Source organism: Anoplophora glabripennis, unplaced genomic scaffold (genome assembly GCF_000390285.2).
Source record: "Anoplophora glabripennis isolate ALB-LARVAE unplaced genomic scaffold, Agla_2.0 scaffold708, whole genome shotgun sequence".
NCBI classification, from domain to species: Eukaryota; Metazoa; Arthropoda; class Insecta; order Coleoptera; family Cerambycidae; genus Anoplophora; species Anoplophora glabripennis.
In genome coordinates this window covers 105,805-131,608 of record NW_019417285.1, presented here as the reverse complement: position 1 = coordinate 131,608, position 25,804 = coordinate 105,805, and the positions used below count along the sequence as shown (strand labels likewise).

Here is a 25,804-nt window from a genome sequence, read left to right as displayed (position 1 = left end):
TTTTCTTTAAAATGCTCTCCCGCCGAGTTATTCTGCCGTTCCGGTACTTTTGGTATATCCTGTATAAAATGGGACACCGTGCAAGGGCATACATTTCGAATTTTTTTCACTGATGTGAAAGTTACATGTTGAAACAGGTTAGAAATGTGATATATCTGCGTCACCGAATATTATTTTAATTATAAACATTTATCAAAAATCGTAGTGACTTATTACGTAACCAAGAAATAAGTAAGTCTAAAATAATTAATTTTTTTCTCTTCCTCAGTTTTTTGTACACTTTCTGAGAATCGCCCTAATCAAAGTTTTTTAAATATCTGTCCATTTCAATATGAACTTCATTATTCCTACTGAAAACGCATATTTTTTTGCCAGATTAAAATGATGAAGGTCGAGTTTTTCCGTCACGAAAAATAAATTCTGTCACGGGAATAATAATAATTATTTCCACAGGTCGCTCTGTCCCCCGATTTTAATGAAAGTATAAATGAATAGCAGCCGTAATCACGTCCTATTGATTTTTTTTATTATCTCTAACGATACTTAAAGAATGAATAAGTATAATTAATAATTGGTATGAATGGGATGTACCCACGCACCAGCTAGTCGCGAAATTGCGAAAAAAATTGTTTCTGACAGGTGCTTCATTGCCAGATAACTTGGAAATAAAAGGTGTTAGGAGGTGTATGGTATGAAAATGTACCTTAGATTATGGAATCGAAATTAACAAGACATATTATTCTTTACATAAAAGTAAAATTTTACGTCAATCAGGCAATACTTATATAAATTATACGAAGCGGGCCAAAAAAAATCTTGTGTCCAAACGTAGATTATTTTCAGTCAGTCTGGAAAATCTGGATAACCTCAAATTTCCATGGATTTTTTAAATTTTTTTTATTTCCAATTGTAAAAGGTCTTTATTTACAAAATGCTGTTACTGAATATTGAATATGAAAAATTGAAAATTTCTATTTAAAAATCATCTGCAACTCTGTTATTTGCAGTCCAATTGAAAAAATTAATAAACTTTAACTGAAATATCCTGTAATTTGGTTGATATTTTACAATACAATACAATACAATTATATATTTTTTTAATTAAAATACAATTTGGCATAAAATAAAATTTTCCTGAAATGTCGTTGATATAGGATCTACCTCTCTAAAATTTTGGTCAAGTATTTTACAGTTGATTTAAAAAAAAAAACTGTTTTACGAGTTCTTTCCTGTTTACAAAAATGCCTCAACTTTGAAGAACATAGCAAGAACAAAAAGAGTTTTTAAAATTGTAAAAGATACCACATTTCAGCTTATTTTGAATATTTCATAAACAATTAATAGCTAAGACATTGCTAAACATTTTTCGAAATTTAGGCTTTTACCTCTCATAATAATTAAGGTAATAAATTTTGGACACACGGTACAAACTAATTTTAAGTTAAAAAAGCTTTACTTTACTGAAGTTTCGTTTTTGTTCTGGACTTATTAATGATTTTCTTTCAGTATGTTGCCTGAAATATTGGTCTCATTAAAGAAAAGCAATATGTAGTTTTTTATCGCTGCGGTTGTTGTTCCAAACTAAGGCTATATTTTTTGCCGCCAATTGTTATTGGCATTTTTCCGTTTTTCTATCGGATTTTCTCCTCATTTGGAACGTGGCCCAATATACTTTTTTTAATTATACCAAAACATAAAAGACTTCTGAAATTTTTCTTATTACGTATCAACATCGTCCTTTTCCAAATTATGTGCTTCTTTATTGTGAGATTTTATACTTGGAAAAAATGTACGGAATCGGTAAAAATAAAAATTCACTTACAGATAATTAGGTAGGCAAGACATAATATACAGGGTGTAACTTTAAGTGGGGGTCAGCTTTTTAGGGGTAACAGTACGGTTTCCCCTAAACACAAATTTTAAATGAATTATTTTTTAATCAAAAGCCGTGTTATAATTAGTTTTTATTAGTTTTTTTAAACACACTTTAATTCTTGTGTAATCCAGGGTACCCGGAATTTGTGAATGAAATCGTATTAGTGCACAATCAACTTTGCCAGTTGTTTTTAAACCAATCTACATTTTGGGCTGTGCCCATGAAAATTAATTTAGTAATATAGATTGCATTTGTTTGTTTGTTAAAGTCACCATATTTTTTGATATCATTGTGATCGCAGCGCTGAACATTAAAAACAAAACTTCTATATTTTCTAAGAGAAAACAAATTTTTACATGATTTATTAAATATGAACTAATATTGGTACTCAGAACTGTTAGACAACAAAACTAATCAAAAATATATTTGTGAAAACAGATTCATTTAATATTACAACGACTTGTTATTTTAAAGTCACCATATTTTTTTATGTTAATGTGAACGGAAACACTAAAAAACCGCTGTTCTGTTGCGGTATGCCTTTGAAGGCGGATAAGCCGACTGTCCTCGCACGTGATGTAAAATAGAAATGGCCGAAAACAGCACTGTTTGGTTACATATTTATTTAGTCTTCTACTTTATCGGTTTGGAGAAGATTGTACAAAAAGAGCCTTTATGTGGTGTAGGAGTATAATCTTATAAAGTTATTTATTTCAGTATTCAGTGACGATACAGTGTAGTTTGTGTTTTAAGTTTTTGTACATTATGAAAAAGCATGTATACGAATCAAGAAAGAGTTGATATGGTTAAAGCCTACTTTTTGTCAGCAGCAAAGAAAACGATATCAATTTGATTACGCCGACTTCTAAGTACCGTATAAGGAAATGTTTGTCCTGGTACTAGTACTCGAAGATTTACCGCAAAATCTTAAGTGTTATGTTATAAAAATCAGGTAAGTAAACAGATTATTTATTTATTTTTGTGTATTTCATTTATCATTATTCATTACTGCTTGAGTTTCCTGCTAGGTTACTTATTAAATACTGTTTCATAGTTTATCTAATTTAATTAAACTTTCTTGCGGGATGCTAGGGCTCGTGGCAAACACCCATTCAACAAAAGTAACGCGCCAAACCTCACGGCGAGTGGTGTGGTAATTTGCTTTTTATTAGGCTTCCCTTTAAATATAAGATTTGACAACAATGCTCAGCTCAGTTCCCAATTGTGCATGTTCTGCGACTAAAGCGCGCCGTAGTTTGTTAGTTACACTAGCTTATCCAGCGGCGGGGTAAGAAAATTATGAAAAAAAAGGATTAAAAAAAATATTTTTTACAAGGGAATTTGAAAAAATAAACTATTGAAACATGATTCTAAAGATCAAAAGAAGGCTCTGTAAAAATATGACCCACTCAAAGTTACACACTGTATAATTGCCTCATTAACGGTGAGGATTCTGATGGAAGAAAACTTTTTCGACTAAATGACGATGATAGGCCACAACTACAATGTACCTGAATTTATTATTATATCATTTACTATACAGGGTGGTATAAAAGTATGGAAACCCCTGAATAACTCGTCAGTAGTGCATTTTCTTGAAAAATGATAAATACAAAAGTTTTAGGATCTTTCCCTGGCTATTCAATGGCGCCCTTGTATTCGACCTTGACGTTGACCTTCGAGGTCATTTGAAGGTCAAAATTTATTTTTCAAATGGGAACCCCTATTTTTTATAGCGGATTTGGAAAGAGCAGGAAATTTTACGTCCAAATATGGTTTTGACCATGACTTTGACAATGACCTTCAAGGTCAAATGTGGGTCGACTTCCAAAAGTCCCGGCAGAACTTTCGAAGAATGCATTTTGGGAAAAAATGTTTCAGACAAAAGTGTAAGAATTTTTCCCTGGATATCTGATGATGATCTTGGATTTGACCTTGACTTTGACCTTCAAGGTCATTTGAAGGTCAAGTTATGTTTTTTTAAATAGGAACCCCAATTTTTTATTGCGGATTTGGAAAGAACAAGGTCATTGTCATAGTCATGGTCAAGACCAATTTTGGATGTAAAATTTCCTGTTCTTTCCAAATCCGCAATAAAAAATAGGAGTTCCCATTTGAAAAAACTATTTTGACCTTGAAGTGACCTCGAGGGTCAAGGTCAAGGTCGAATACAGGGGCGCCATTTAATATCCATGGAAAAATTCTAAAACTTTTGTAATTATCATTTTTCAAGAAAATGCACTCCTGACGAGTTATTCAGGGGTTTCCATACTTTTGTGCCACCCTGTAGACGAATAACAGTAGTGTTTAAGGTAGGGAAAGGTATACATTGGTGCAACGTTTTTCATTATAATTGACGCTTGGTTATATTAAAGTTACAGTGGCGACAATGGTGTTACAGCCTTTTGATTGTTGTCGCTATGTAACGTTAAAAATGATGTTTGGATTTCAATATTTAATAAATTTCATTAAAACAATGTTTTGACAGTTGTGAATATAAAGTCCATAAAATAACTGTTTCGCGATAATGTCGCATTGACTACAAAAATATTTTTTTACTTAAATCAGTTAAACGTCAGAAATCTTTCAGATTAGTAAAATCTGATCTGATGTGTCAAAACAATAATCTTCTACTACCACTTCGCCATATAACGGCACTGAGACCTCTATTGTCGCCACTGTCTTTATACAGCCAGTGTAATTAAAGTTATCTTACATCGCCATCTGTGGATACCTTCTCATCTTCGCGCGCGACAGTACCCTTTGAGGGTTCGTTCTGTGTTTCACTGACGTCAGGAGACTCGCTTTCTTCTTCCGCTAAAGGAGCACCCCGTACCGTTTCCAGTGACGTCCTCGAGTCGTTTGTCGATTGTTCTTTAAAGGAGACGTGAGTGCCACATTTGGCGTCTTCGTTTGACGGTGGATTGTGCTTTTCTTCAGTGTGTAACGCAGGCACTGAAAGAGTTGTACCGTCTGAAAGGACAGGTACTGATTTTAACATTGTTGCTACACTGTATTAATTAATTTGGACTCAAATTAGGAGGGGCTTGTATTCTAATAAAACATATCTTTCAGTGTAGAACTGCTAAAAGCAGTCCCTTTTTATTTTATTTGTGGCGAGGCCACGGAAATGTTTGATTCAAACTTACTTTGTATAGCTGTGTCGGCGGCCAATCGGCAGTTCTTCATTTTGATTTCTGGACTGTCTCCTATGTTATTAAGTTTTGTGTATCCTTGAGGCATCATTTCCGTAGACCTCGATATTGCTGGAGCAAATAAAAGTTTATATTTATTTCGTACACGTACGATTGTGTATTTCTTTGTCGAAGGTGTCATCTTTTTTAATGAACTTTGTCTATAATAGAAAGTGTTTTAGGGGCAAATAAATCGAGTTATTGACATCAAACTACACAGAAGTGTCGTATTTCTTAATTAGAAATTCGGCTTTATTAAAATGTCTTGGCATATACAGGGTGTCTCGGCAATTGATTAAAAAAATTCGAGTACAAATAGATGAGGTCAAAATAATATCAGTTCTTCATATAAATTTTTTTCATATGGGTCTTCGTTAACAAGTTACGGGGCTTCAAATGTGAAAATTAAAAAGTTTTTAATTACGGTCTCAAAACCATCAACTTCGGCATGATGCAAATTTGGTGATCGATAACACATGCGCACAGCTTGTTTTTGATGCTGTAATTGAAACTTCAATATGCGCAAAACGCCAGGGACGGACTATGCCCAATGGTTAACAACCCAGAATTTTTGCATAGCTGATGATCGCAATCTGCCTGTATCAAAAATAAGTTCCCTGAAGAATTTGCCAGATAATACCCTCTTAGTTCAACTCAAGAATAAGTTAAAGTTAAAAAATAATTTAAAAGAAAGAAAACTATCAAAATACATTTTCAATATGGACACCTTCCACCTCCACACACATCCTAAGTCTAAGAATGTTATTTCTTTGTACACGAAAATGGCTAATAATTTAATAGGTCCATAGGTTTTTGAGGAACGTCTGATGGATGTCGATATGTGTAGAATATGTTTGTCAAATTTTGTTAGTGAAAATTACATTAGCAGATAGTAAGATTTTCTAGGTTCTTCTTTTAAAAATATGTATGCTTCTTTAGTAATTAAGTGCAATTAAAAATTAAAAACAAATAATGGTGGAGGCGCCGCTCGATGTGCAATGTGACATAAAATCACAAATATTTCTTAAACTGTTAGTTTTACCGAGTTGAATCAAGAAAGGATTATCGTTGGCAAATTGTTTAGGAAACTTATTTTTGATACAGGCAGATTGCGATTGTCATCTATGCAAAAATTCTGGTTTGTTAACTATTGGGCATAGCCTGTCCCTGGCCTTCTGGGTATAATGAAGCTCTTACTTACAACATTAAAAACAAGCTATACGAATGTATTATACACACACCAACAAAATTTAACTTTTTTTTGGAAGCAGAAACTTGAATATATATTTCCGAAGGTGCACTGAATCCGAATCTGGCAGCAGAATTGCTCTATCGCGTCAGGTTTTTGAGATATCCTAACCTAAAAGTGCAAAAAACACTGTTTTTCGTCGTATTTGAGGTTATGTCGTAATGCCATCTATTATTTTTCAAAAAACTAATACGTTGAATCTAAAAGTACAAGGCTCCCTCCTTCGAATGCCGTTGAGTTTGCTCAAATGTCTTTTTTTTCGTTGAGATATCACATGTTGAAATTTTTAAGTTTCTCAGTTTCTTAATATGCGAAAATCTACTAAGGATCCTTTAGACATCAAGCAGTTAATTGCAATTCAGAAACTTCATACCCACACGGTTTGTGGGTTTGTTTGTAGGTTCGGATTTTGTCGGATTGTGAGTTTGAGTTCGTATGTATTGAAGGTTTCTGAGTATGAAGTTTCTGAACTGCAATCAACTGTTTGACGTCTAAGGAATCCTTAGTAGATTTTCGCATATTAAGAAACTGATAAACTTAGAAATGTCAACATGTGATATCTCAACGAAAAAAAAAGAAAGAGGGAGCCTTGTACTTTTAAATTATATGTATTTTTTTTTTGAAAAAGAATAGATGGCATTACTACATAAACTCAAATATGACAAAAACAGTGTTTTTTGCATTTTTAGGTTGGGATACTCAAAAACCTGACGTGATAGAGCAATTCTGCGGCCAGATTCGGATTCAGCGCACCAAAATCCTTCGGAAATGCATATTAGTGTGTCTGCTTCTTGACCCTTGTTGACCTGTGTTATCGATCACCAAATTTACATCATGCTGAAGTTAATGGTTTAGAGACAGTAAATAAAAATAAGATTTTGAGGGCCCGTAACTTGTTAACGAAGGCCCGTATGGAAAAAATTTATATGAAGAACTGATATTATTTTGACCACATCTATTTGTACTCTTTTTTGAATCAAGTACCGGGACACCCTGTATATTAAGCCATGAATTCTTTAAACAATGTTTTTTATTAACTGCAAATGTACGCTGATTTGTCTAAAAGATTTATTTATAGTATAAATATGTTTATATTTCGGGTTTATTAAAACATCTACTTTATTAAGCCACACATTTTTTGAATACTATGGAATAAATTTAGTTATTTGTAGAAAATGTATGCTAATTTGTCAGAAAGGTGTACATTTACTAGTAGATCTCTTATTTGTTTACTAGAAAAAGTTTTATTCTGACTTTATTTACCGATTATGAATTTTTTACTAATAAATTTAATTATCAAAAGCAAAAATGTATTGATTTTTGTCTAAACATTTACTAGAAGTTCCGTTATTTATAGCAAAACTCTGCTTTCTCTGAGATGTTCATAGTACATTTACTAGAAGTTTTTATTTTTTATTAGAATATATTTCATTCTGTAGTTATGAAGATGTAGATATTTTAAAATCTAATAAATTTGGTTATTACTAACAGATTTACATCGATTTGTCTAACGTGTTTGGAGTACATAAACTAGAAATATTTTATTTGTTTTTTAGGACTTTTTTGTTCGGGTTTATTAAAGCGTGTATATTAGAGATTAATTAATTTGGTTATTAACAGCTAACGTAACTGAAATATTTACAGTAAGTATATTATTTGTTTATTTGAAAAAAAAATTATTAGGGTTTATTGAAACGTCTATATTGATCAAGCCATGCATTTTTAAGACTAACAAAAATAAGTTACTTTACTACTAGAAGTATTTTGTTTTTGTTTATTCGGATTTATTAAAATATATTTATTAGGCCATTAATTTTTTATAATAAAGGTTAATAAATTTGGTTATTCATAACAGATATACGGTGATTTGCCTGAAAAGTTTACAGTGCATTTACTAAAAGTATTTATTTTTATTGAGAACATAATTTATTAGGATTTATTATATCCTAGCAAATATACTGATTTACCTGAAAAGTTCATAGTATTTATATTTTTTATTAGAACAAGTTTTTAAATTGTATACTTATATGAATATTTTAAACTGTAATAAATTTGTTATTAATAGCAGATTTTTAAATGTTAGTAAATTTGGTTATTCGTAGCAAATACACGCTGATTTGTTCGTAGTATTTATATTTTTTTATTAGAACATGCTTTATAAGGCTTTATTAAATTGCGTATATGAATATTTTAAACTGTAATTTAGGTATTAATAGCAGATCTACTTTGATTTGTCAAAAACGTTTATAGTAGATATTTTACTAGTAGTTTATTTATTAATTAGAACTTTAAACGGGTTTATTAGAGGGTTTTGTTGGGATTTATTAAAATGTCTGTGTTTATCAAACCACGGATTTTAAAGACTAACAAATTTTTATTAAAAGCAAATATGCACTAATATGTTTAAAATGTTAACAATATATTTAACAGAAGTAGAATATATTGTAATGATCCATTTGCAACAGTATATGTAGATTTACTATTTAAGTGCATCTAAACTTTTTTTCTCAGTGTATGTGGCACTCCATTATGCTAATTACTGCCGTAACTAATAATATTCATTAAAATACCTTGTTCGCCCTTTGTAAACGTGGCCTCCAACGGCGCGCTTTTGCAGCCAGATAAGAGCGCTTTCATGTTCTGTTTGGCCCTCTCCTTGCACGTACTGCCGCCCCCGCCAGGGACGTACATGTGGGGGGAGGGGGGCGCGAACGCCCTCTGGACAACACGGATGCCCATTCGGACCGTCGTCCGTCTGTGAAGCTTCTCGTCCGCTCTGTCGGCTGAAAAAAAGACAGTGATGTAGTTTGTTGAACGTTTGACAAACTGAAATATCCAGATCGGAAGTACTATTTGAAAACCAGTAAATCAATTGCGGTAAACTCGAAAGTGGGCTCTGTTTGTTTGTATCTCGTTTACTTTCGGAGATACATACGAAATTTTATCGGGTACTAGATACATTAACTTTTCTCTAAGCTTGGAAACTAAGTTTATATTTCATATTATAGTCCTTCCGATATCAATTGAAGAACCAACAGATTGATAGTATGTATCAGGTTCGGTCGCTGATGCAGTAACTCGGCATTGAAATATTTGAAAAACTTGTTCCCATATTTATTTAGCCATAGGTACCCATAAACAGGTCTGGTCGAACTAAACGTGGAGGTGATAGAAATGTATGCGCTCATTTGAAGAATGCGAGCGCGGGTAAAGGAAAACGATCACAGTTGCATTGGGCTACTGGGCAATAAATCACAGCAGATGACAAGTGGTTCATAAATTGCCCGGCAGTGCAGTGCAGCAATGCGGAATTTGGTGTGATTCAGGTAATTATATGAACCTATCAATCATTCATATTACAATTGCGAAAGGGAGAAATAAGAGGGATATTTTGTTTACTAATATTATCACAACATGGCATTTTGGAGACCTTTTGAAACGGAACAAAACGAAATGTACCACCAATATAATAAAATTGTTTGAGGACATAAATAATTAAAATATGTTGTTGGCCAAATGAACATATAATAGAAATGTTCTACACATTATATACAAATTATTATAATTTTTTACCTTTAGCAGAAAATTTTTTTAGGGACGCCTATGAAACTCATTAAATTTTATTACCAGACGTTTTCTTGCATGTTCAACTGACTTCGGAAAGACTTTGCCAGGAACGGAAAATAGACATATTTTTATTCCAATGTACCTTTTTACAACAGTGGAAAGAAATTGTAAGATTTTTATTTTGCAAAGCACATATAACAATAATAAAGTAAAAATGAAATGAATTAACCGAATATGTAATGAGTAATTAATTATTCATAAATATGTGCAATTTTTGCATCTTTCAAAACATATGATTGTTTTTTTTTACATAATTACTGAAGTAGGTTAATTTTTATTTCGTTGCCTTCTAATAAATATACTGATCAAAGCGCCATGTTTCGTATTCTTTTCAATACTTCAGTATTTAATAAGTTATATTGGATTCGAGAAAAACAAGATATTTTCATTCATCTTCTGAAATCGTTGGATATTTAGGTCAGTTGATTTGAAACAGGTGTCGTACCAGTAAAAATTAGCTTATGAATGAGCGATTAAACTATTTTTAAAGAATTATAGGAACACGTTTATTATTCCTAAACATTATGTAATCATTGCCACAATGAAAAAAAGTTGTTCAGGATTTACCAACATTCCTTTTTAAATTTTAACATTTTTTCCTTACAACAGGTAGTAACGATCATTGTATAGCTATCTAACTAATAGTTACTTACACCATAAAGGAGGTAAGTATTATTTATCAGTCGAGGACGATTTTGCGCCCGAGCGGAGCGAGGGCTGGCAATAGAGTCCGAGACTGGAAATTATATTTAACTGCTGCGTTGTGTATAACATTTTATCTGATTCCACAGTTCTTTATGGTTCATGAAATAAAGATTAGGCTGTATTTTTTGACATGTCTTCATCAATTCATTTTGACATTCGAAATCTTGCAAAGTCGCCTTGGTTGTTTGGATTTCGTTGTTTCTAAGGTATTTATAAACAAAGCTACATAAAAGTTGCAATTTTGCCTGCGAATTTTTATTGCCCGAGAAGTCGAAAGTGCGCTACAAATACTGGTGTTTCTGAAATGTCACTGCTAGCATATTTCATGGAGAAATCAAGAACTTTAAAGTCACCGGTGAGTTTGTGGAGTGAATACTCAATGATTAAGTCAACTATTTTCATAGAGGAGTACGTGGATACATCAAAATACCCCAAACTGAGAGCATTTTTGAAACGTAAGAATGACGGCTATACACCTAAAAAGTCAAACGTTTTTACAAGAGAACAAGTCAACGATGGTCTCGTTCAGGCACCCGATAACATATATTTGCTAATGAAGGTAGTGACGGTATTGGAGGAGTATGCCGTTCTGATGAGTTATGCAAACTTACTTTGGACAACGTCAATTTCAAAAATTTCGATGACAGTGTAGTTACAATTTCAAATTCTGAAAATGGTATGTCACGTACGTTTACAATGACTTTTCGTCTGGGTTCTGTTTCTCACCTAGAAATTCTCAAGAAATATATCAGATTGGATTGGAAATTAAAACTGAAGTTTCACGCTTTTTTATGCGTTATAAAGCAGGTAGTTGTTACAACCAATCAGTCGGCAGGAATACCCTTGCTATGATTCCTAATCAGATTACACACTTTTTGAAACTAGAACATCCTGAAACATATACAGGCCATTCATTCCGAAGAACATCGGCAACCTTATTGGCTAATACAGGAGTTGATGTATTAGCAATCAAGAGACATGATGGGTGGAAATCAGCCACAATTACAGAAAGTTATGTTGCTGACAGTTTAAGTAACAAAATTGAAATAGCGAACAGGATTCTTTACAATGACACTTCAACTCCAGGTTCTAGTAGTACGTCGCATCATGCTGTTTTAATGGATCAGTCAGATAATATTGAGCCTCCGGAGACTGAAATGGAGCGGTCAAATCATTTTGAGAAAAATGTGACAATTAGTAAACGCGAGGGGGATAATTATCCAGATTTTATAAATGTTGCTAAATGTAATAACTGTACAATTACCATAAATATTCATTCATAATAATTAATAAAATGTTCATCAAATATTTCTATTTATTTGTTCATAAAATATGCATTTATAACTCGAAATCACTTTATTGCCTATTGTCCATAGCAACATCCACTTCTACGGTAAATCCGCTTACCTCCTTAAAAACAATGTATTGATAGTCAGTTTACTATAGTGGGAGCAGATAAAATAATATAGGTATGCCCTTACTGAAGGAGTTTATGTCAGACTAGAGAGCAGCATAAATTTACACTTTATTTGTAATAAAAAAATTAGGTACGATATTATTAAATTATTACATCATTATTTTCAAATGTTTTAGTATTACTTTATTTTTATTTTACATTTTAAAAGGCAATAAATACTCAAAGCTCAAAGATTATCGGTGCATGGATTGCTAAACATGGACTATGAAAAAATATAAAGCGATATGGGCTTGTATTACATTCTTACTTTCTTATAAAGTTACACATGTTTTATCATATGCTTAGCCTTCTAAATATAACGTAGCCGTATGCTCTTACACGTGCATAGGGTGATTAGTTCGTCCTCGTAGTCATACAAATTCCCAATATTCCTGTATTAGTTTGATTACAGACGTATTTTGTGTAAAAACATTTCCACGATTACTTTTTTAGATGAAACGGGGTCTTAATTTCTATTCTTAAAATTTGATATATTTGAAGTACCTATATTTAAACGTAATTAAATTACACAATGCACCTAAATGATATTAAAAAAGTTGCGATATATGTTGTTCGTTTCAGTTTATACATAAAATTCATTAGATATTGAATATAAAAAAGTTTTCCAATAAGTGTCCCTTAATGTGCCTTCGAGAGTTGACCAATTTTTATCGTCGTACTTAAGGAACAGGAAGTTATTTTTACAAGTTGTGAGAAACTTTCCACTTTATAGCTCGTACCGTTGACAGAGAATCGCAAGTTTTCATCACATCAGAACATAATCGCACTTTGTAACTTCCATTTTTATAAAAATAATGTCTAAATAAAATATAATGGCCGAAATTGTAAAGACAGGGATGGTTTCATAACTTGGAAGTGAAATCTAACGATGTTTTGAATTCCATTTTCGACCAACAGCTCGATAATTTTCATGCATTTGTTTTCGTATTTGCAAAGTAGTTTTCGTTTATGTAGGTGGTCTATAAGAAAACATTTGGCAAACGATCAAATGAAGAAACGTTTGCGAGGGTATGTAAATTTTGTTATGATCTGTAACTGCCACTTTTCTCCTCGAACTGCAGATCGGTTCGGCTGATTGATTACGAACGATTATAAAAACAAAGCTCGCAACGTTTTCGGTTATTAATAACGTCGTTTTTTCGAAAGCGAATCATTGGCTCTCTACAGCTTTACTTAAAATTCAAGCGCATACATTCTGGAGGGACTTGGCGTGTTCCCACATATTTTCCTTCCCTAAAAAGAACTGGGTCACTTTTTGCCGTTCATGCCACGCGAATACATTTATTTCTGGCGTAAATATTAGCGTGCCGTGTAACTTTTGTATAAACTGACAGATTTGTCCGACAGCCAATCACTCGATGCCTGCGAGGAGTAGATTGATTGCCATCGAGTCAATAATATTTGTCACCTATTTATTTTCCGGGTTGATTGAGGAGGTTAATAAACATGAGAACAATTATGGATATATGGAGTGTTCCATGAGGTTGTAAAAACCACGAAAAACCATCGTAGTATATTGTAAATATGGTGATTGAATCAAACATGCCTTCATCGCATGCCCTTCAATCTATGGGCAACATAATGTTAACATATTGATGTATTTGTGTCAATTTATTCTCAAGGGCGGTGTTTTTCTCGTAAGTACCTACTTTAAGCTTATTTTATTAATATTTTTTGTGAACTTTTAGTGTATTCAAGTGAAATATGGCGGTTTAAAAGAATATTGAATAATAAAACGTACTTAGTGGCAACAATTTTCAGTGGGGACTAGTACAAAAATCAAACAAATATTCTAAATGACCGTAAACAATGGGAAGTAAAGCGGGATTTTTTTACCCCAACTTCTACGCCAATGACCTAATAATCATTTGGGATTCATGTTTAGACTCCGTGGATAATTCTACATAAAAAAGGTACTTGTTGAAAATCGGTATAGTGTATCGTTTTACTGAAAATCTCGGTTGAATGGAAGACTATTCTTCTGATAAGAAATTTAGTTTCTTAAGGATAGGAAATAAATTTTAAATTAATATTATTATAATGCCACGTATTATCTTAGAACACAAAACAATATGTATTAAATAATGTCTCTGAAGCAATTATAGGTATCCTTGCTCATTCAACGGTTCGTTTGTTTCAAACAGATAAAATTACACCTACATATTAATTCATATTAATTTTAAATCTGCGCTATGCGTCCATTACAGTATCCGTACACAATGATTACCATAAATAAACAACTAAGCAATAATTTACTTATCTGTCATCAGGAACTGTCATTTTATTCTTAAGATATGAAATATTAGTTAGTGTTTGTAAAAAAATTGATGAATATTTAAGATTTTCTTATCATTCAACTGAGATTTTCGGTAAAACGATACCCTATACCGATTTTCAACAAGTATACCTTCTTTATGTAAAATTGTCCACTGAATCTAAAAATGAACCCCAAATGATTATTAAGTTGGAGTAAAAAATCTCGCTTTACTGCCCATTTCTACGTCACTGACCTACAAAAATTTGTTAATTTTACAGTAAATTATGCACATGTGTAAATGTTAACACTACACCAAATTTGAATCAATTTGTTATAAGCAAAGCTAAAATTTCATAAATAATATGATTTTAAAAACCAACCAATACGGCCCTGTACAGTGAAAACGGTGAGACTTAGACCCTTGCTTTATAAGGCAATTCTGAATTATTTACTGAGTTCTATTTGTGGTTAAATTTTGATTCACTAGAACTGGAACACCCTGTATATACATGTTGATTCAATCATAATGTCATTAATTATAACAACGTATTGGGAGGCCTAATAAAGACAAAAAATCGAAAAAAGCGTTCGAGTGTTGAAACGAAAAAGATTTTTTTGCCCAGTAGTCTACAATTTTGCAATTGGTTTCAAAATCAAAGTGCAGCTGGTGCTAAAACTTTAATAACAAAATGCTATGGACGAATGAGTGAGTGTTTTTTTAACAGTTGTTTAAATGAACATAATACTAAAAACTCATATTCAATTATAAAACGTAGTGAATACGTCAACAATCTTAAAAAATAAATTGTATAACATTCGAAAACAATTATTATCCTTATACATTTGTTTTTATTAACAAATAAGTAATTCTTTTTAATATTTAAAATGTAAAAAAATATTCATTCATATGTCTGGCTAAAAAGCTTTATTTATTAATTGTACCTCACTACAGATTAAAAACATATTAAAAGCTAGGTTAATGACCGAGTGTTACGGTAAGTCAAGATTCACTCTTGATATTTCTTAAAAAAAACTATTAATTACTTATTCTGTGAAGTAGATTGTACCTATGTTTAAAATACCCATTTATGAAATGTGTGCAGCAAAACCAAATTTGTATAACTGTAGAAATTTTCTACAAGATTTCGGTAAAATAGTTCTTAAAATATCACCAAAACATTTTTAAAACTTGTAGATTGAATAGGAGTTAAATATAATTAAAATGTAGGGGCCATATTTTGACTTCCACTCTTAATGAACAACATCATAATCAAAAACCTTTGCATTATGATGTTGAACGCATGATGTTGAATGCACTAATGTCTCTTTTGACATTAGCGCATTCGTCAAAATTAATAATTCCAAACATCCAATCGACAAAGGCGTCATTCCAATCTGCCGATCTCCGCTCGGAGAAACAGAAATAAAATTTAATTAGCATGCCACCTCTCTGCGGCACTACGGTCCAAATATTCATTTACTCCGCCATGCACTCGAGCGATAATGCACGTTTACTGTATGCATCTTGTTAAAGACAGCACTGCACGAGCATAAGTGCCCTTATTGGCTCATTTGTGTGGTAAAGTGACTTTGAGCCCGTAGCCACCCTTTCCGCTGATGCATATCGATCGAATTTGAAACACAAACTAGGTAATTCGGTTGGTTTATCTTCGCAACGGTGAATTAGTTAAGTTAATTTTGTTTTCCCCACTTAATTGTCGCCTTGCAGCAGTCGAATTTGATTACTGAGTACATCTGAGTACATCTCCAGGACAAAAAGTGATTGCCTTGTTGGTTTTTTGTATGTCACATTGTGCTCGGTAATTACGGTTAATGAAGTGCATTTCCTTGTGTTTACTTATAAAATTGTATGTTTGGCAAAATTGTACAAATAAAAAACGCAATAGCCTTTATAAAATACCAACAGTTGACTTATAAAACTATGTACTTAGTTGTCTAAAGATATTTATATATTTACCTTAGTTTAATGTTGCTTCATTCCCAAGTTACAGGGAGTTTAAAAATAAACAACGATAAAGTTTACTGTGTAATTAATAGTTTTTTTGCGAACAGAAATAAAATTATTGAATTTTATAATACATATGCCTACTTCTTTACAGAAAACTTATTAAGTATTGTCGGTATTACACACAATCCTTAAACTGTAACTATTTATAGGGGACAGAAAAAAAGTTATTTACGCATCTTTTACATCTTCATCAATAAAATATTTCTATGTACCTACATAAATATTGAGCTTTTACCGAGGGATGAACACCTTATGTACAACTTTTCTTACATTTACTTGTCACATTTCCTTGATATTTGTAACAAATCTACACCAAAGGTCAACTCCTTAGTATTTACAGCATTTATTAACTTGTGTTCATTTGGAATATTTCTTTTATCCTCGTATTTGGCATAAAATTTTTGCCACAGATGAACTTACAGGTAAAAACGTCTGGTAATAAAATTTAATGAGTTTCATAGGCGTTCCTAAAAAAAATTTTCTGCTAAAGGTAAAAAATTATAATAATTTGTATATAATGTGTAGAAAATTATATTATGTTCATTTGGCCAACAACATATTTTAATTATTTATGTCCTCAAACAATTTTATTATATTGGTGGTAAATTTCGTTTTGTTCCATTTCGAAAGGTCTCCAAAATGCCATGTTGTGATAATATTAGTAAACAAAATATCCCTGTTATTTCTCCCTTTCGTAATTGTAATATGAATGATTGTTAGAAAGTGCCTATAATAAATTAAAATTACCTGATTCGCACCAAATTCTGCATTACTGCACTGCACTGCCAGGCAATATATGAACCACTTGTCATCTGCTGTGATTTATTGCCCAGTAGCCCAATGCAACTGTGATCGTTTTCCTTTGCCCGCGCTCGCATTCTTCAACTGAGCGTATACATTTCTATCGCCTCCACGTTTAGTTCGACCAGAACTGTTTATAGGTATGATTAAATAAATATGGGAATAAGTTTTTCAAATATTTCAATGCCGAGTTGACCGAGCCTGGTACATACCTTGAAGTTATTGGTTCTTCAATTGACTTCGGAAAAATTATACTTATAGAAGGAAAACACCGTCCGTAAAAATAACAAATCGATATATACGTCATTCCGTCAACGCTGTGTTTACTTAGAAGTGGAAGATACGTGGCTCTTAGCAGAACCGGACTCAGTTTACTTATATAAATATGTTAACATGTTTACAACTAAAACAAAACAACAACAATTAAAAACATATCACTACTTGCTTTCTGGAGTAAAATTTATAAACTTTTTTTCATATGCCCACTTCAAATTTTTTAGGATCCAATTTTTGATATATGTTCTGATTATTATTTTTTTAATTTACCATAAAGCTTGCATTTAATTGTTTGAAAAAAATTGATTTGTTTGAAGCGTACAAATCTCAAATGAAATAAATAAATATTGTACTATCATTTTTCGCCATATACATACATCGCAAAATCCTTGCTGTGATCGTTTGTAGTATCTATACAGGGTGATTTCACTTTAAATACAGAAATCGCAAGAGTATATTCATTACCAAAAAATAAATGGAGTTTGTTCTATAAACTGTCTTCCTGCGCGACTCGGTATTCGAAATACAGGGTGTTCGTCTACAAAAAAATATATATATTTCATAACGCGTTGACAAAATTGAATGTATGAAAAAAGTACACTACTGGCGGTTTTTTGTAGAAATAATGTTAGATTCGGGTACTGTTATGTTAAATGAATGAAAAATGTTTTTTGCTGTTTTTTAATAGTAGCATCCGTTTGAGAGATTTTCTGGTTTTAACCAGTGAAGTGCTACTAAAGTGTACGCTAACTTTTTCCAAGAAAAGAATACGTCTTTGGCGGTTTTTTATAAAAATAATTTTATTTCTGGAAAAAATATGAAATTAAATATTAAAATAACATAAGTAACGAGTCCTACAATAATTGTTCAAAACGAAGTCCTTCCGCATAGATACACTTTTGACATCTAATCAGACTATTGATAGAGGAACTTATTGCATGATTTTCCTATGTTCTTTGCCATAATTCGTCTCGTGTTCATAAGTTCAAAATGGACTGCCGCTTCAGGCATAAATAAACAAAGCTAGTTATAATACTAAAACGAGATCATCGTAAAGCTTATTAACTCATAATGCAGACAAATGAATCAATTTTCGCAGATGGATGTTAAACAAATATGAGTATTTATAAATAAGTAAATTGTCTCCTAAACGGCTGCTACTATTAACGTAACAGTATCTGATTTTAATATTATTTCTACAAAAATCACCAGTGGCGTTTTTTTTTTCTAGAGATGACATTCAATAAAAGGTCAAATTAAGTGAATACGCTGCAGTAAATTTCAATAAAATCAGTCAGGGCAATATGAAGATATGACAAAATATATTTTTTTTTGGCAACTTGAGCACCCTGTATCTCGCATACCAGATCTCCTAGGAAAAAAGTTTATAGAACCAACTTTACTTATTTCTTGGCAAGTAATCTGTTCCTGCAGTTCCTGTAACTATTTAAAGTGAAATCACCTTGTATAATACACATAGTGCTGCTTCTTCTACAGTGGAACCTCCGAGAAACAATGACCAAAAATGCAAAGTTCCCTTTTTTGCAACTTTAATTTAAAGGATTTTAAAGAAATTGAAAAAAAATGAAAGTATAGCAGAAGTTTTATTTTTTTATTATATAAATTTAAAAATTAATAGATTTTAACAAAAGTTGCTAGGTAGTGAGTTCTTGTATGGTGTACAATTGGAATAAAAGAACGCTAATGCAATTTCTCACTTGTCCCGAAAAGATAATCGGGCAGAGTTCTTAATTCGGTTACGATTTTTTTTGTGAGGTAGTTATAGTTTCCCAATATACGTATGTCTTTTTAGGCTTTATAAAAAAATTCTTCAGGCTGCATTTGTCTTTTATTATATTAGTGGCTTGTATACCAATAAATTGGAATAACCTATATGAATATTTAAAAACACATATTGACTACTACTTACAGTGGTTTATTTATTTATTTATTTATTTATTTAGAAGTTACAATATTCAACGGGACAAAGTCCCAATTACAGGATAAGGTAAAACAGAAAACCTTAAATAAATTTTAAAAGACAAACTAACATTAAATATAAAAATATAAATACAACATAGAACAATCAAAATATAAAATCCAGACAAATAACTTAAGGATAAACAATAATATACAAATAAAACAAATAAGCTAACTAACATATACAAGATATGGAACAATTTTTTTATGTCATTCATACAATGAAAAAATATATCAAGTCGATCTTCATACTTCTGGTAATTGGAAATCATTTGATATAGGCGAGATGCTATTAGTAAATTGGTACGAGGTGTGGGTAATTGGAAAACGGAGTGAAATCTAGAATTAAGTCTAGGAACATTATATAAAATCCTTGAGACTAACGAGTCTGCATTTAATGTGTTATTTGTGATTTTAAAAAGGAATATAATTGAAAACATAATTCTCCTACGACAGAGACTATTAAAATTAAAACAAGAAAGCAATAAATCTTGAGGTGTACCACGAGGAGGATAAAATCCATAACTAATAAAATGAATAGTCTTTAAAAATCTCCGTTGTACTTTCTCTAATTGAATATTATAGATATAAATGGGACAACCGATGCATATTCAAGTTTGCAACGCACAAATGCTGCATACAATATATTTAGAACCTTTACGTTCTGAAAGTCCTTAGAATTACGCAAAATAAAGCTTAGATTTTTATAATCAGATTTGGTTACTAAACTAATGTGGTCGTCAAACGATAATCTGGTATCGAAAGTAACACCAAGGTTAGTAAATTGCGTAACTCTATTTAAAAAAGATCCACCAATTTTATAATCAAAATCTAGATTAGTTTTGCGTCGACTGTGTCATAAATTTACATTTACTTACATTCAGAGGTAGGTTATTACATGAACACCAATTGTGTAATCTGTCAAGATTATCTTGTAATGTAGTACAGTCAGTAGATGATTTAACTTCCAAGAATAACTTCAGGTCGTACGCATAGAGTAAATAGTTGACATCGAGGCATTCAGTTAAGTCATTAATAAAAATAATAAATAACAGTGGTCCCAGGATTGACCCTTGCGGAACTCCTGAAGATTGATGGAATTTACATGATTGAAGGACTCGATACTGCACAAATTGGTACCTATTGAAAAAATAGGATTTAAACAGAGATAATAGAGCAGGGAATATACCATATGACTCCAATTTCAAAGTTAATAAATTATGATCAAGCCGATCGAAAGCTTTGGAAAAGTCGGTATACACAACATCAACCTGACTTCCTGCATCCAAAGCTTCAGCAGTAAATTGGGTTTTCTCAACTAGATTTGAGGTAGTTGAACGACCACTCATAAATCCATGTTGGTACGGAGATTGGTTTACGCAAACATATAAAATAAAAACTTTTTTAGCAGACTAAAAAGAAAACTGGAAGAGTGCACCGAGTATGACTCTGCTAAGAGCTGTACCATACGTAGATTAACATAGTTCTATGTTGGCATTGGTTCCCAATATGTGAATATTTTCCAAAATATATGTAATGTTTAAACCTGACTCACTGGATTCATTTGGATTCACGTTGTATAAAACAAGGTGAATGAACATGCTTTCTCATATGAAACGAGGGTTTTCAAAACACGAAACAAGTTGATTTTACTTGAAATGCGATAAATTATTTCGTTAGGAATTTTAACCATACGTAACATGGAATTTTACTCGCAACTTCATTATATACGTTTAAAGTCGAACCGTCGGGAAAATTTGACGAGATTAAAAGAGGGTTGCCATAATAAGTAATAAATTTTACTCCGGGTTTTACTTAATTCAGACAGAGGGAATAAAACCTACCTACCACGAAGCAGACATGGGAGAAAATGAAATACATTTTCATAACAGTGAAATTATATTTATACATTCTGAGGTATTATAAACATAATAAAACAAACCCTGAAGCTTTGACGCAGGTACACAAGGCAGGGTTCTGGAATACAGCCGCGTAATTTGCTTGGAAATGTGTTATTGTTTAATTATAACGTCACTGTTTATTCTAACCCGGATTATATCAAATATGATATATTATTTTAAATAAGAAAATGACTACAATGTTTCCAACAAGTACTTTTACCGCTAGAGAAAATTGCCTTTATTAAATAAGAACAGAAGTAAGGTAACTTTTAAAAAGTAAAAAATTTCCCATTAATTTCATATTAATTTTTAAAGTGTTTCCGGTAGTAACGTTGCAGTAATTTCTAGGGTTACTTGTATAGCAAACTTTCCACTTTCTGGAAACTTTTTTCTTTTAAGATCCATTTGCAATATCCGCTTAAAATATCTCTAAAAATATCGTTTGGTGTTTCAATATTTCAATAATTTTTTAATTAAATAATCGCGATTAATCTGTAATAATAATAAATATAAAGGTCATTCATTTATTCACTTTTCTTTGTTTTGTTGTTGAATAATAAGCAGTGACGGCTCTTGATTTCCAACCAGGTAGGGCGAAAAAATTTAGGTATAAAGTATTGAAAAATTAAATATAATTGATCAGTTTTATTTTAAGTACTATTGAAATTTAGGGATGTGTTCAACATTATTTTATATAGTGAAAGTCCATTCTGCTGCTTTAGTCTGAAATAAACTTTTATCTGCTCCCACTATAATAAATAGACTATTAATACATTGTTTTTAAGGAGGTAAGTGGATTTTACCTCTAGGGAAAAAGTGATTTCGAGTTATAAATTTTATGAACAAATGAATAGAAATATTTGATGAACATTACATTTTATTGATTATTATGAATGAATATTTACAGTATAACAAAAAAAAAGTATGGAATCTGGTATTCAGATCTATGTATTTCCATGTATTTTTTTTCCGCTGAATCCGAATCTGCCATCAGATTTGGCCCAACGGGTCTAAGTTTTCGGGAAAATTCAAAAAACAGGTTAAAATTCACAAAAAACGTCATTTACGATCGACGAAAGTTATAAAAAATCAAATTATTCTACCAGCTCACTAGACATGATTTTTCACTCGTTTAGTTGCAATTTATCATCATAGAGTCAGACAAGCTGGTCCAATTTCATTCAAAAACAGAAAATAGATCAAAATGCTTAAAAACGCCATTTTAATGGCATAATTCGTGTTACATCTTTCTATCCAGTCGTTCATGCATGAATACACATATTTATTCATCCACATGTACCACCTATAAAACCCACCCATCCATATACTTTTTGTGCCAAGAGATGAGATAACAGTTTAGAAGATTGAGAATGCAATAACATAAAATACTCTACTTTCTAAATAAAAGAAAACGATATCTATAAATCATTCTTATTTTTGTTGCTATAACCTATTCTCTTTTCTTCAAAAGTTCTATGCAAAGGGTTACGTTTTCGTTTATTCGTTTTATTTTTCTTTTCTCTTTTTAACAACCAGCAAGTTTTCGTCCTACACATACAAATTGCGAAAATTTCCGAATATTTCTGAGGCGAAATTGAAAGAAGGTGTATTCGATGGACTTCAGATTTGGACATTGTTCAAGGATGCAACATTTTTCACTACAATGAGTATCGTTGAGAAGAGTTCTTGGACTAGTTTCAAAGTTGTAGCGACAAATTTTTTAGAAAACAACAAGAGTCCTAAATACGAAGAAATTGTATTAAAACTGATAAAAGACTTCCAAGACCTGGGATGTTTGATGGACTACAAGTTGCACTTCCTTTATTCACATCTGGATTGGTTTCCTGAAAATCGTAGAGATTATAGTGAAGAACAAGGCGAACGATCTCATCAGGATATGAAGGTTATAGAATAGCGATATTAAGGAAGATGTGATCACAACATGATGGCCGATTTATATTGGTTCTTAAAAAGAGAAACGAAAAATACAGGGACTAAACGAAAGCGTAACCCTTTGCATATATCCTTTGAAGAAAAGAGAACACGTTATGTCAACAAAAATAAGAATGATTTGTAGATATAGTTTTCTTTTGTTTAGAAAGTAGAGTATTCTACAAGTTTTATTGCATTCTCAATCTTCTAGGCTGTTATCTCATCTCTCAGCACAAAAAGTAGATGGATAGATGGGTGGGTTTTATAGGTGGTACAGGTGGATGATAGAAAGATGTATAAATTCATAAATGGGTGGGTGGACAAAAAGATGGAACCAGAACTCTGCAACACGAATTATGCCATGAAAATGGGGTTTTTAAGCATTTTGATCTATTTTCTGTTTTTGAATGAAATTGGACCAGCTTGTCTGACTCTATGATGATTAATTGGAATTAAACGAGTGAAAAATCATACGTCTAGTGAGCTGGTAGAATAATTTGACTTTTTATAACTTTCTTCGGTCGTAAATGACGTTTTTTGTGAATTTTGACCTGTTTTTTTAATTTTCCCGAAAACTCAGACCCGTTGGGCCAAATCTGAAGGCAGATTCGGATTCAGCGGAAAAAAATACATAGAAATACATGGGTCTGAATACCAGATCCGATACTTTTTTTTTGTGGGGCTGTGTTATTCCCCTCGCGTTTACTATTTGTCACATTTTTCTCAAAATGATTTGACCGCTCCATTTCAGTCACCGGAGGCTCAATATTATCTGATTGATCCATTAAAACATGATGCGACGTACTACTAGAACCAGGAGTTGAAGTGTCATTGTAAAGAATTCTGTTGGCTATTTCATTTTTGTTACTTAAACTGTTAGCAACATAACTTTCTGCAATGGTGACTGATGTCCACCCACCATGTCTCTTGATTGATACATCAACTTCTTTATTAGCCTGTAACGTTGCCGATGTTCTTCGGAATGAATGACCTGTATATGTTTCAGGTTGTTCTAGTTTCAAAAACTGTGCAATCTTATTAGGAATCATAGAAATGGCATTCTTGCCGACTGGTTGGTTGTAACGTCTACCTGCTTGATAGCGCATAAAAAGCACGAAATTTCAGTTTTAATTTTCAATCTAATCTTGATATTTTTCTTGAGAATTTCTAGATGAGAAACATAACTCAGATGATAAGTAATTGTAAACGTACGTGACATACCATTTTTAGAATCTGAAATTGTAATTACAATAATGTCATCGAAATCTTTGAAATTTACGTTATCCAAACTTTGCATAACTCGTCAGAACGGCATGCTCTTGTAATGCCTAAGACCGTCACTACTTTTATTAACAAATATGCCTGAACGAGAAAATCGTTGACTTGTTATCTTGTAAAAACGTTTGACTTTTTATGTGTATAGCCGTCATTCTTAAAGTAAACAATTATTTTATTCTCATATAAATTCCATGACATAACATTTTTGGCGCTCAACGTGGGGCCGGCCAAAATAACATGTCCATTCAAAATAAAAACAGAATTCTGACGTTACAATAAATAGTTACTTCCTACTCATTAAATAAATTTATGTACATTGTGTATATCAAGAGTCGATGTCTGTCTTTAGTAAAACAATAAAAAAATGACAGAGACAAATGAAGCCATTCGAATATACTTAGGTAGATCCTTCCTGATACCTTCCTAATGTTATTGCATGTTAGTTTAAAGGGGAAATAACATTTTTCTAAACGAAACATATAGCGCGTATCTAATAAATACAAACTACACGTTAATCACAGATTTGTTTTTATTCCACTTCGGTATCTAAAGTAATACCGCATTCAATTCGATAGAATTCAATTAAAGGTAACAAACTTACTCAATTTGGCGTCACCGCCCTATATAGGCCATCTAGTTAAATTATATTAATATTGATTGGTCAGTTCGGACGTCACGAGAACGGTTATATTCGGGAAGCACGCACTGATTATAATTAATTAGCAGGCCGTGGAATACCGAGATTTTTATAGCTTTTTGCTGTATCCATAATGAAAAAAAACCAAATTATTATTTAATACCAAAATACACGGAGGGAAACATTTTGCCGCTATAAAATTGACATTAAGGTCATTTCCAGAAAAGAAATTCTGCGCAAAAGGTAGTAGACACAAAATATTTACAAAATGAAATCAGTAAATAGCATAATTACTTTTTTGTTTATCATGTTTCAGGGAATAATATTAAAACGTTGGTGTTTACTTTGTAGCCCAGTTACTATAGCTGAAAATATAGTAATACCTCCGAATTTTTTATAACTAGGCTCATCTTACCCCCCACTTCAAAACTTATATATGCGCTAGGTGTGCTTTTTGTTCTTAAGGGGTGAAAACCACCCCTTATTGGAAAAAAAGAAAAAATACGGCACTATATAAGCTTTGTTCCTTGAGGCATTCCCCACATTCAGTCAAAATTTCACGTCAATCGGTTCAGTTATAAAGAA

General features: G+C 32.0%; 2 protein-coding genes across 3 annotated transcripts in view; one reads left to right on the top strand and one right to left on the bottom strand.

Moving 5' to 3' along the window:
- Positions 1 to 25,804, top strand: part of LOC111692238 (14 kDa phosphohistidine phosphatase-like) — a 111,101-nt gene that overhangs the window by 31,955 nt on the left and 53,342 nt on the right. The gene's annotated exons all lie outside the window — the stretch shown is intronic.
- LOC108913808 overlaps positions 1 to 25,804 on the bottom strand; it is a 68,138-nt gene that overhangs the window by 19,317 nt on the left and 23,017 nt on the right. For both annotated transcript variants that reach the window (XM_023456124.1, XM_023456125.1), the window contains exons 2-4: positions 8,890 to 9,102; positions 5,026 to 5,142; positions 4,593 to 4,849 (exon numbers count right to left, since the gene is read on the bottom strand). In XM_023456124.1, coding sequence (XP_023311892.1) covers positions 4,593 to 4,849; positions 5,026 to 5,142; positions 8,890 to 9,102 — 587 coding nt within the window. The remainder of the gene's footprint in view (positions 1 to 4,592; positions 4,850 to 5,025; positions 5,143 to 8,889; positions 9,103 to 25,804) is intronic.